Source organism: Pongo pygmaeus, chromosome 9 (assembly GCF_028885625.2).
Source record: "Pongo pygmaeus isolate AG05252 chromosome 9, NHGRI_mPonPyg2-v2.0_pri, whole genome shotgun sequence".
In the NCBI taxonomy this organism is placed as follows: Eukaryota; Metazoa; Chordata; class Mammalia; order Primates; family Hominidae; genus Pongo; species Pongo pygmaeus.
In genome coordinates, this window is record NC_072382.2 from 34,707,603 (window position 1) to 34,721,398 (window position 13,796).

Sequence of the window (13,796 nt, forward strand, 5' to 3'; positions counted from 1 at the left end):
CTAGGCAGTAAGCCTGAGTAATCATAGGGTTCATCTCACTTTTTCCTCTTTCTCTCAGAGAACACAATTTTCCCTGTTTGTAGTTCATTGTCTAAAAACTGTTGTTTCATACACTGTATCTAGTTTTCTAGTAATTTACAGTGGGAAGGCAAGTCAAGTTCTCTGGTATGGCTGGAAGTCTAAATTTTAAAGATCATACAATATACGTTCTAGGGAAGTATACTATTTTTAAAGAGCTCTGTAATTAGTCCTTAAAGCAGATATTTTTATTATTTTTATTTTTTTATTATACTTTAATTTTTAGGGTACATGTGCACAACGTGCAGGTTTGTTACATATGTATACATGTGCCATGTTGGTGTGCTGCACACATTAACTTGTCATTTAACATTAGGTATATCTCCTAATGCTATCCCTCCCACCTCCCCCCACCCCACAACAGGCCCCGGTGTGTGATGTTCCCCTTCCTGTGTCCATGTGTTCTTATTGTTCAATTCCCACCTATGAGTGAGAACATGCGGTGTTTGGTTTTTTGTCCTTGTGATAGTTTGCTGAGAATGATGGTTTCCAGCTTCATCCATGTCCCTACAAAGGACATGAACTCATCCTTTTTTATGGCTGCATAGTATTCCATGGTGTATATGTACCACATTTTCTTAATCCAGTCTATCATTGATGGACATTTGGGTTGGTTCCAAGTCTTTGCTATTGTAAATAGTGCCGCAATAAACATACGTGTGCATGTGTCTTTATAGCATAATGATTTGTAATCCTTTGGGTGTATACCCAGTAATGGGATGGCTGGGTCAAATGGTATTTCTAGTTCTAGCTCCTTGAGGAATCGCCACACTGTCTTCCACAATGGTTGAACTAGTTTACAGTCCCACCAACAGTGTAAAAGTGTTCCTATTTCTCCACATCCTCTCCAGCACCTGTTGTTTCCTGACTTTTTAATGATTGCCATTCTAACTGGTGTGAGATGGTATCTCATTGTGGTTTTGATTTGCATTTCTCTGATGGCCAGTGATGATGAGCATTTTTTCATGTGTCTGTTGGCTGCATAAATGTCTTCTTTTGGGAAGTGTCTGCTCATATCCTTCGCCCACTTGTTGATGGGGTTGTTTGTTTTTTTCTTGTAAATTTGTTTGAGTTCATTGTAGTTTCTGGATATTAGCCCTTTGTCAGATGAGTAAATTGCAAAAATTTTCTCCCATTATGTAGGTTGCCTGTTCACTCTGATGGTTGTTTCTTTTGCTGTGCAGAAGCTCTTTAATTATATCCCATTTATCAATTTTGGCTTTTGTTGCCATTGCTTTTGATGTTTTACACATGAAGTCCTTGCCCATGCCTATGTCCTGAATGGTATTGCCTAGGCTTTCTTCTAGAGTTTTTATGGTTTTAGGTCTAACATTTAAGTCTTTAATCCATCTTGAATTAATTTTTGTATTAGGTGTAAGGAAGGGATCCAGTTTCAGCTTTCTACATGTGGCTAGCCAGTTTTCCCAGCACCATTTATTAAATAGGGAATCCTTTCCCCATTTCTTTTTGTCAGGTTTTTCAAAGATCAGATAGTTGTAGATATGTGGCATTATTTCTGAGGGCTCTGTTCTTTTCCATTGGTCTATATCTCTGTTTTGGTACCAGTACCATGCTGTTTTGGTTACTGTAGCCTTGTAGTATAGTTTGAAGTCAGGTAGCGTGATGCCTCCAGCTTTGTTCTTTTGGCTTAGGATTCACTTGGCAATGTGGGCTCTTTTTTGGTTCCATATGAACTTTAAAGTAGTTTTTTCCAATTCTGTGAAGAAAGTCATTGGTAGCTTGATGGGGATGGCATTGAATCTGTAAATTACCTAGGGCAGTATGGCCATTTTTACGATATTGATTCTTCCTACCCATGAGCATGGAATGTTCTTCCATTTGTTTGTATCTTCTTTTATTTCATTGAGCAGTGGTTTGTAATTCTCCTTGAAGAGGTCCTTCATGTCCCTTGTAAGTTGGATTCCTAGGTATTTTATTCTCTTTGAAGCAATTGTGAATGGGAGTTCACTCATGATTTGGCTCTCTGTTTGTCTGTTATTGGTGTATAAGAATGCTGTGATTTTTGCACATTGATTTTGTATCCTGAGACTTTGCTGAAGTTGCCTATCAGCTTAAGGAGATTTTGGGCTGAGACGATGGGGTTTTCTAGATATACAGTCATGTCATCTGCAAATAGGAACAATTTGACTTCCTCTTTTCCTAATTGAATACCCTTGATTTCCTTCTCCTGCCTAATTGCCCTGGCCAGAACTTCCAACACTATGTTGAATAGGAATGGTGAGAGAAGGCATCCCTGTCTTGTGCCAGTTTTCAAAGGGAACGCTTCCGGTTTTTGCCCATTCAGTATGATATTGGCTATGGGTTTGTTATAGATAGCTCTTATTATTTTGAGATATGTCCCATCAATACCTAATTTATTGAGAGTTTTTAGCATGAAGGGCTGTTGAATTTTGTCAAAGGTCTTTTCTGCGTCTACTGAGATAATCATGTGGTTTTTGTCACTGATTCTGTTTATATGCTGGATTACGTTTATTGATTTGCGTATGTTGAACCAGCCTTGCATCCCAGGGATGAAGCCCACTTGATCACTCTACAAGCCAGAAGAGAGTGGGGGCCAATATTCAACATTCTTAAAGAAAAGAATTTTCAACCCAGAATTGCATATCCAGCCAAACTAAGCTTCATAAGTGAAGGAGAAATAAAATCCTTTACAGACAAGCAAATGCTAAGAGATTTTGTCACCACCAGGCCTGCCCTAAAAGAGCTCCTGAAGGAAGCACTAAACATGGAGAGGAACAACCAATACCAGCCATTGCAAAAACATGCCAAATTGTAAAGATCATCGAGGCTAGAAGGAAACGGCATCAAGTAACGAGCAAAATAACCAGCTAACATCATAATGACAGGATCAAATTCACACATAACAATATTAACCTTAAATGTAAATGGGCTAAATGCTCCAATTAAAAGACACAGACTGGCAAATTGGATAAAGAGTCAAGACCCATTAGTGTGCTGTATTCAGGAAACCCATCTCACGTGCAGAGACACACATAGGCTCAAAATAAAGGGATGGAGGAAGATCTACCAAGCAAATGGAAAACAAAAAAAGGCAGGGGTTGCAATCCTAGTCTGTGATAAAACAGACTTTAAACCAACAAAGATCAAAAGAGACAAAGAAGGCCATTACATAATGGTAAAGGGATCAATTCAACAACACCTGTGTCCAAGTGTTCTCATTGTTTAATTCCCACCTATGAGTGAGAACGTGAGGTGTTTGGTTTTCTGTCCTTGTGACAGTTTGCTCAGAATGATGGTTTGCACCTTCATCCATGTCCCTACAAAGGACAAGAACTCCTCCTTTTTAATGGCTGCATAGTATTCCATGGTGTATATGTGCCACATTTTCTTAATCCAGTCTGTCATTGATGGACATTTGGGTTGTTCCAAGTCTTTGCTATTGTGAATAGTGCCACAACAAACATACGTGTGCATGTGTCTTTATAGTAGCATGATTTATAATCCTTTGGGTATATACCTAGTAATGGAATTGCTGGGTCAAATGGTATTTCTAGCTCTAGATCCTTGAGGAATGATAATTCTATATTTAACTTTTTGAGGAACTGCTAAAAAATTTTACTAAATAGTAGATATCTTTCTAAGTCCGTAAAAATAGAACTACATCACAATTTCCATTGTGTGACTAGGACGTGCCATAATTAATCTACCCACTTCCCTATTGGGTATCCTTGTACAAATATCTTTGTGTATGTTTGTGACTATTTCTTTAGGATAAACTTCAAGAAATGGTATTGCTGGGTCAAAGAGCTTTCTCACTTATAATTTATTTATATTTATTTATTTATTTAATTTATTTATTTAATTAATTTATTTTTTGGAGACGGAGTCTTGCTCTCAGGCTGGAGTGTAACAGCATCATCTCGGCTTACTGCAACCTCTGCCTCCTGGGTTCAAGCAATTCTCCTGCCTCAGCCTCCTGGGTAGCTGGGACTACAGGCATGTGCCACCACGCCTGGTTAATTTTTTTTTTTTTTTGTATTTTAATAGATATGGGGTTTCACCTTATTAGCCAGGATGGTCTCGATCTCCTGACCTTGTGATCCACCCACCTCGGCCTCCCAAAATGCTGGGATTACAGGCATGAGCCACTGCGCCCAGCCCTGTCACTTATAATTTTTGACACATATTGTCAGATTGCTTTCCGGAAAGGTTGTACCAGTTTATAGTCCTACCAACCATGTATGAGTACCTGTCTTCTCTAGCCTTCTTAACACTTTGTCAGCTGTACTTTGCATTTTTGTTTTATTAAACATATTTTATATGTTTATCAGTTATATTCCTTTTGTTTTAGTTTATATATTCCCATTTGCAATTTAACATGCTTAAGTCCCTCCCATATTAAAAAGTAAACAAATAACAAAAAAACTTTTTGATCTCACACCCATTTCTAAATACCCTAAGTCAAGTCTTCTTTGTAGAGCCAAGTTTCTTGAAAGATTGGTTTAAACTCATACTTTTTGCTTTCTTACTTCCCATTCATCCTTCAACATAGGGCAATCTGGGCTGGGCATGGTGGCTCATGCATGTAATTCCAGCACTTTTGGGGGCCAAGGCAGGTGAATTGCTTGAGTGCAGGAGTTCAAGACCAGTCTGGAGAACATAATGAGACCCTTGTCTCTACAAAATTTTTTTAAAAATTAGCGGGACATGGCAGTGCACACTGGTGGTCCCAGCTACTAGGGAGGTAAGAGGAGCACTTGAACCTGGGAAGCTGAGACTACCATGAGCCATGATCACACCAATGCACTCCAGTCTGGAGGACTAAGGGAGACCTTGTCACAAAACAAACAAACAAACAAACAAACAAAAAAATAGGGCAGTCTGACTTTGCCCTTCTGCTCCATAAAATGGATATTATGGCCAGGCGCGGTGGCTCATGCCTGTAATCTCAGCACTTTGAAAGCCCGAGGCAGGTGGATCACGAGGTCAGGAGTTCAAGAGCAGCCTGGCCAACATGGTGAAACCCTGTCTCTACTAAAAATACAAAAATCAGCCGGATGTGGTGGCACGCCTGTAATCCCAGCTACTCAGGAGGCTGAGGCAGGAGAATCGCTTGAAACCGGAAGGCAGAGATTACAATGAGCTGAGATCACACCACTGCACTCCAGCCTGGGTGAAAGAGCGAAACTCCATCTCAAAAAATAAAAATAAATTAAAAAATAAAATAAAATAAAATAAAATAAAATGGACATTACATCCAGTCCCTTTGGATATTACACTTTTCAGTCCCTTTGAAGCATTTTATACTATTTCTTGCTTGAGTTATCTTTTCCTTTTCTTCTATTATATTTCATTCATCTGATTTTTTTTCTTTACCTCTCAGGCCACTTTTTTTTATGGTGGTAAGAATAATAACTATTATAATAGTTACACCATTAATTGAGCACCTATGCACTGTGTGTATTATATACATAATTTAATCTTTACAGCATTCCCCCTGCCCCACCCAAGTGAGCTGTGTCCTAGAGGTTTGTTCTTTTTTTTTTTTTTTCAATTTTATTTCAGTTCCAGGATACATGTGGAGAATGTGCAGGTTTGTTACATAGTTACATGTGTGCCATGGTGGTTTGCTGCACCTATCAACCCGTCACCTAGGTTTTAAGTCCTGCATGCATTAGCTATTTGTCCTGATGCTCTCCCTCCCCTTGCTGCCCCCAACCCGGACAGGCCCCAGTGTGTGTTGTTCCCCTTCCTGTGTCCATGTGTTCTCATTGTTCAACTTGCACTTATGAGTAAGAACATGTGGTATTTGGTTTTCTGTTCCTGTGTTAGTTTGCTGCGGATGATGGCTTCTAGTTTCATCTATGTCCTTATAAAGGACATGATCTCATTCCTTTTTATGGCTGCATTGTATTACATGGTGTATATCCACCACATTTTCTTTATCCAGTCTATCATTGATGCACATTTGGATTGGTTCCGTGTCTTTGCTATTGCGAATAGTGCTGCAATAAACATACGTGTGCATGTATCTTTATAACAGAATAACTTACATTCCTTTGCGTATATACCCAGTAATGGAATTGCTGAGTCAAATGGTATTTCTGGTTCTAGATCCTTGAGGAATCACCACACTGTCTTCCACAATGGTTGAACTAATTTACATTCCCACCAACAATGTAAAAGCATTCCTATTTCTCCACAGCCTCACCAGCATCTGTTGTTTCTTGACTTCTTAATAATCACCATTCTGACTTGGCATGAGATGGTATTCTCATTGTGGTTTTGATTTGCATTTCTCTAATGATCAGTGATGTTGAACTCTTTTTCATATGTTTATTGGCCCTGTAAATGTCTTCTTTTGAGAAGTGTCTGTTCATATCCTTTGCCCACTTTTTGACGGGGTTGTTTTTTTCTTGTAAATTTGTTTAAGTTCCCTGCAAATTCTGGATATTAGCCCTTTGTCAGGTGGATAGATTGCAAAAATTTTCTCCCATTCTGTAGGTTGCCTGTTCGCTCTGATGAGAGTTTCTTTTGCTGTGCAGAAGCTCTTTAGTTTAATTAGATCCCATGGCTTTTGTTGCAATTGCTTTTGGTGATTTCATCATAAAATCTTTGCCCATGCCTATGTCCTGAATGGTATTGGGTAGGTTTTCTTCTAGGGTTTTTATGGTTTTGGGTTTTGCACTTAAGTATTTAATCTAGCTTGAATTAATTTTTGTATAAGGTTTAAGGAAGGGGTCCAGTTTCAGTTTTCTGCATATGGCCAGCCAGTTTTCCCAGCACCATTTATTAAATAGGGAATCTTTGCCCCATTGCTTGTTTTTGTCAGGTTTGTCGAAGATCAGACGGTTGTAGATGTGTGGTCTTATTTCTGAGCTCTCTATTCTGTTCCATTGGTCTGTATGTCTGTTTTGGTACCAATACCAAGTTGTTTTGGTTACTGTTGCTTTGTAGTATAGTTTGAAGTCAGGTAGCATGATGCCTCCAGCTTTGTTCTTTTTGCTTAGGATTGTCTTGGCTATACTGGCTCTTTTTTGGTTCCATATTGCATTTTAAAGTAGTTTTTTCTAATTCTGTGAGAAAGTCAGTGGTAGTTTGATGGGAATAGCATTGAATCTACAAATTACTTTGGGCAGTATGGCCATTTTCACTATATTGATTCTTCCTATCCATGAGGATGGGATGTTTTCTGATTTGTTTGTGTCCTCTCTTATTTCCTTGAGCAGTGGTTTGTAGTTCTTGAAGAGTTCCTTCACATCTCTTGTTAGCTGTATTCCTAGGTATTTTATGATCTTTGTAGCAATTGTGAATGGGAGTTCATTCATGATTTGGTGCTCTGCTTGTCTATTGTTGGCATATAGGAATGCTTGTGTTTTTTGCACATTGATTTTGTCTTTATGGCATTTCTGTTATAGATGAGAAAACAGCCTCACAGAGTTTAAATATTGTTGTAGGCAGCCTCTAAAATGGCCTAAAGTGATTCCCACCTCCTGTTACTCATTGCTCTTTTGTAATCCCCTCCACCTGAGTGTGAGCTGGATTAATGGCTTGGTTTTAATGAATGAACTATAACAGAAGTCATACAATGTCACTTCTTTTTTCTTTTTTTTTTTTTGGTGGCCCAGGCTCTGTGGCCCAGGCTGGTGTGCAGTGGCACGATCTTGGCTCACTGCAAGCTCCGCCTCCAAGGTTCCTGCCATTCTCCTGCCTCAGCCTCCCAAGTAGGTGGGACTACAGGCACCCGCCACCACGCCTGGCTAATTTTTTTTGTATTTTTAGTAGAGATGGGGTTTCACCGTGTTAGCCAGGTGATACAATGTCACTTCTGAGATTACATTATAAGAAAACTGTGGTTTCTGTCTTGGGTGCATATGTGTTTATCCTTCTCCCACCCTCTCAACCATAATGAAAAGAAGTCTAAGCTATACTGTGAAGAGAGGTCCTGGATGATAAAGACCACCTGGAAGAGAATTTAGGCACCCCAGCCAACAGCTGGCACCAACTGCCAGCAATATGAGTGAGACTCTTCCCGCAACAGTTAAGGCTTCACATGATGGAGCTGTAAATGATAGCTTGATTGGAACCTCACAAGAGATGCTGAGTCAGAACCATCAAGCCAACCACTCCTGAATTCCTGACCCATTGAAACTGTGGGATGTTTGCTGTTGTAAACCACTGAATTTTACTGTTTTTCTCAATCTGTTTTACAATTGTCTCTCTCTTTGCCTCTCCCTTGGAGATTTTCATCAGCATTTTATCCTTTATTTTCTTTTCCTCTCAAAATACACTCTCTGTAAGCAGTGTATTTCTTCTCCTCCCCTTCCCCTCCCTCCCTTCCCCTCCCCCTCCTCCTTCTCCTTCCCTTCTACTTTTCCTCCTCTTCCTCCTTCTTCTCTTTCTCCTTCTTCACCTCCTCCTTCTTCTCCTCCTTCTGCTTCTTCTGCTTCTTCTTCATCTCCTCCTTCTCCTCCTTCTTCATCTCCTCCTCCTTCTTCATCTCCTCTTCCTCATTCTCCTCCTTTCTTATTCCTTCTCCTTCTTTCTTCAACAGGATCTCCCTCTGTCACCCAGGCTGGAGGGCAGTGGCACAATCATAGCTCACTGCAGCCTCAAACTCCTGAGCTTAACCACTCCTCCTGCCCCCGCTTCCCAAGTAGTTAGGACTACAGGTGTGTGCCACCACACCCAGCTAATTTTTAAAAATATTTCATAGAGATGGGGTCTGTTATGTGGCCCAAGCTGGTCTCAAACTCCTGGCCTCAAGTAATCCTCTCATCTCAGCCTCCAAAAACACTGGGATTACAGGCATGAGCCATTTCACCCAGTCCAACTTGTATATTTTTGGTTGTCATCTATCTGCTGATGATTTTCAAATCTACATTTATAGCATTTATTAGGCCAATTTTCCCATACATCTAAATGTGCATTAGAATCCTAAAAGAAAACTCAGCAAATACCATTCTGGATATTGGCCTTGGGAAAGAATTTATGACTAAGTTCTCAAAAGCAACTGCAACAAAAACAAAAATTGACAAGTCGAGCATAATTAAACTAAAGAGCTTCTGCACAGTAAAAAAACAAAACTATCAACAGAGTAAACAGACAACCCATGCAAACAATGTATCTGACAAAGGTCTAATATCCAGAATCTATAAGGATCTTAAACAAATGAACAAGCAATAAACAAATAACCTATTTAAAAAGTGGACAAAAGACATGAACAGACACCTCTACTTACCTAATCTGAACTACGGGAGTCAATCTTGACTCACCTTCTCCCTCAGCCTTCACATCCAATCACTGACCAAGTCCTATTAACTTTAGTTCCATAAATCACCAATGGGTTCACAGCTCTTCGTCTTTACTGATATCACCTGGACTGCTGCAGCACTCTCCTGATCTATCACTCTGCCCCGTGTGTTCTTTCCCTTTAATTTAGTGTTTTTCAGACTTCTAGGTGCAACTTATCAGTGGTTCATGGAAATTAGTTTGGTGGGTTGTGACCAGAATTCTTTTTAAAATGAAATGAAATAGCATAGAAAACATTAGAGTGTATAATAGTAGGTACTGTTTGATGTGCCTATTGAGTTATAAAACATATTTCTCATTGCTGGTTTCCATCAATGAAGTTTCGAAAACGTTAGTCCATTTTTTTTGTACTGTAGCCAAAATGGTCTTTCCAGTCAGATCATGTTATTCATTCGTTGTTTAAAACCCTTCAGTGACTTCTCAGTGTCTTCCTGGTAGAGTTGAAACTCCTTAACATGCAATGTTAGGCCCTTAATGACCTAGGCCCAGCTTACCTCAAGCCTCATTTATCTTCATTCTTCTCCCTGCATGTAAGCTCTAGCCAAACGAAATCACTCATAGTTCCATAAATATACTCTTAATCTTGCTTGCTCTTAAGTATCGCTATATACCATTTATTCTTTCTGGAGTGTCTCCTTGTCCCCATCTATGACTCCATATCATACTTCAGGTATGTTTAGCTAACACCTTCTCCAAGAAACCTTCCTTGACTCCCCAAAGCAGGGACAGGACAATTCCTGCATGTGCCCATAGTAACCTGCATTTATCCCTATCAGAGCACTTACCACATCCTATTAAAGTTGCCTGTTACTTATTTTCTTGTCTTCATACCAGACTGTCAGTTTTTTGAGGACACGGACTGTATTTTGTTCATCATTGTATCCCAAAGCCCAGTACAGTGCTTCACATGTAACATGTGCTCAATATATAAGGGAAGAAAAAGCGTGTTGGACTGATTCGCTGTTTTAAGGATACATAAAAATACTGCTTCACCTGGCATGGTGGTGAGCACCTGTAGTCCCAGTTACTTAGGAGGCTGAGGCAGGAGGATAGTGTGGGCCCAGAATTTTGAGGCTTGTCTTGCACTATGATCGCACCTGTGAATAGCCACTGCACTCCAGCCTGGGCAACATAGCAAGAACTCATCTCTTAAAAAAATAAACTACTGCTCAAAACAATTTGCTTGCCATGTCTATCTTGTTTTTAATAATGGGGTGGTTCTTCTATTACATATAACGTGGTATTATATAATAATGTGGTATGCATGTTTGAAAATGTATAAAGGTCTCCATTTTGCTTAAATATGATAGACTATATAAAATGAATGTAAAGTGATATTGTTATAAAGAGTATGGTATATTAAACTTACTAATCATTTGACTTTCAAATAGAAATTGCTGAATGGTTGAACTGAAACACAGATTCCACATTTATCACATTTGCTCAAATGTTTTATACTTGTAAACAATGTTTTTAAAAGAATCTCTTCCATTTTACACTAGAATGTTCCAGAAGTAAATAATGAAAACAGTGAAATGTCAACTGAAAAATCAGAAAACACCATTATACAGAAATATAAAACTGAGCAAGAAATAAGGGAAGAAAATATGGAGAATTTTTGTTCAGATACTGAATACAGAGAAAAAGAAGAAAAAAAAGGCTCATTTATAGAGGAAATAATTATAGAAGGTAACCTTAAAATTATATTGATATTTTCTAATTTGTATGTTGATATTTACGGTAAATATTTTTGGGAAATTACATTCTGCCTCCCCTCTTCATGACTTATTCCTAGTCTTTATGCATTCTGGTTTCTGCCTTCACTGTTTTGCTGAGAATGTTCCTGGAGTCACCAGTAACCTTCTCATGACCAGACCTAGGGCATTTTTCTTAATTTAGATAACCTTTCTGTAACCATTGGAATAATTTATTAATTCTTCCATCTTGAAAAAGTGTTGTTTAAAGATGATACTGATTGGAGGTGTTCAAACCCAGGCTGAACAACCACTTGGTGGAGATGTTGTAGAGAGAATGACGGGACTTCTAAAAAGTCCTTCAAAAACCTGAAATTTATATTCTAGGTTAACTATACTAAAAAGTTGAAATCTTTGTTAGAATATAGATGAATAAAATTAATGTCTTGATTAAGTAGATATTCTATATACTTGTCCAAAACTATTCAAGAATTTAAAAATATTCACTGGGTAATGAATAAAAGTGATGATTGTCAGTCCTGAAGAAGCCAGCTAGCAATTTCTAGATACTGCTGGACCTAGGTCGTAATAGAAATTAGAGCATAATCTGTTAGGATAATTTTTATCAGCTATGTATTTATGTGGAATTGTACTAAATGTCCTAAATGAAGCAAACAGACTAGAAAAATAAACCATTTTTAATACCTCAACTTACTTTCCATTTACAAAACCAAAAATACTTTGCTATTATGAAATTAAAGTTTAATATGGGTAAAGCCAAATATTTAGCATGCTAAAGATATACTTGATATAATAAAGGGAACCCAGTATTTAGGTAATATTGATGTCATTAAGTTTGTATAATTATTGACCCATAAAATATTTAAGGTTAAATATGTTTTTATAAAAATAGGTGATAAATATGTTTTATGAAATCAGCCTTTAGTGTATAATATAAAATTTTACTGTGTTCCCATCATGACAGATTTACAGCCTTTTGAAAAAAGCTTCAAGAATGAAATTGATACTGTTGTTTCTCAGGATGAAAATCAAAGTGAAATCTCCTTAAGCAAAACCCTCTCCTTAGATAAAGAAGTAATTAGTCAAGGACAAACCTCGAATGTTACGGACGACAGAAAATCAGTTACTACAGAAATAAAAGACAAGATATGCTTGGAAAAAGACAATGGATGTACAGAATTTAAATCACCAAATAATCATTTTGTAGGGTTAGATACAGTGATAGAAACAGAAAAAATACATCTAGAAAGAACCAGAGGATTAGATGTTCACCATACAGATGTAAATCTGGACGTTGAAAATAACAAAACATCATTTAACAGTATTTTAAATGAGACAGCACACAATACATATCACAATAATAATAAAGATGTTTCTGAAAATGAGCCATTCAAACAATTCAGATTGCTTCCAGGGACTCGAGAACGTGCTCTAGAGAAGGAAATTACAAATAGTGACCAAACCAAAGCAGATTTGGAGTCATCTCTAGATATAAAAAAAAAACCTGTTCCATGTCAGAAATATAGTTTACAGAATTCAAGTAATGTTATGTTAGATGATAAACAATGTAAAATAAAACAAATACAACTGTTAACTAAAAAAAGTGAGTGCAGCATATTACTTTCTAAACAAACTTCAGATTTTCTGCAAGTCTGTAATGATACTTCAGAGAAACCTGAACTAACTGTTCCCTGTGATACAGTAATCGACCACCATGTTTCATATGCTGCTTTTAGTGCTAATTCAAAAGTACTTCTGAAGAACTCAGATAAAAATGTTCATAGTATGCCTATGTTGGTGAAACCCATCTCAAGCCCTGGGGGAAAATCTATGTGGAAAAATATGAGTGATATGCAAAACAGTCAATTTAATAACTGTTTGGGATACTTAGAAAACACTAATGTGAACATTTCCCGTCTTCATCTTAACAATGAGAATAGTCATGCTTCACAAGCCAAAGATGTGAAAACTGCTGTTCACATGAAAACTTGCACAGAAATAGAGTTTTCCAATAAAAAGAATCAGATTGATGAGAATCAGGTAACTGAAGCCACAAAAAATGACCTCTTCCTTTTTGTGAACATTAATGAAAGACAGCATACATTGTTAAATAATACAGAGAAAACAGAATCATTAAATGACATCGTTTCAGGAAAAATGTTCAGTGAAGGACAGCTGGAGGAATCACATTCATTTCACATAAAGCCATCTGGAGATTTAGTAAACAGAAGCGGAAGGTCAACCTTTGATCTTTCAACTTCAGATAAAAAAACTGAGAAAACTCCAGTATACATGAATTTTTCAGACCCTGGTCCTTGGTCAAAAGTAAATCACATTGAAAGTCAAACAACGAGCAGTTCAACCCCTCGCATTTCTTTGTTGCTGAAGGAGAGACCACTAGATCCATCAGAAAACAAAAAGATCATTTCAATGGCTCTTTGTAAAAATATTGGTGAGGATGATGTTGGAAAGGATATTGGACCAGGTAAGAAAACAAAGTAATGTTTTAATTCTTCAAATATTTTTCTACTTATTCTTGAAAAATGTGTACAGTCATATTTTGTAAATTTTGTTTTAAAAGTTTGTCTTAATTAAGGAATAGCAAAAACAACAGATGTGGGTCATTATTTTAAATTAGGACAACTACTTAATATTCTTTTGTTTTTAACTTTTAGAGTAAATGCAGTGAAGTAGTTAAGGCTTCTGCCA

At 37.6% G+C, this 13,796-nt stretch overlaps 1 protein-coding gene across 2 annotated transcripts in view; it reads left to right on the forward strand.

The window, feature by feature from the left end:
* Nucleotides 1-13,796, forward strand: part of CCDC73 (coiled-coil domain containing 73) — a 186,055-nt gene that overhangs the window by 161,951 nt on the left and 10,308 nt on the right. For both annotated transcript variants that reach the window (XM_054441614.2, XM_054441615.2), the window contains exons 15-16: nt 10,875-11,061; nt 12,052-13,572. In XM_054441614.2, coding sequence (XP_054297589.2) covers nt 10,875-11,061; nt 12,052-13,572 — 1,708 coding nt within the window. The remainder of the gene's footprint in view (nt 1-10,874; nt 11,062-12,051; nt 13,573-13,796) is intronic.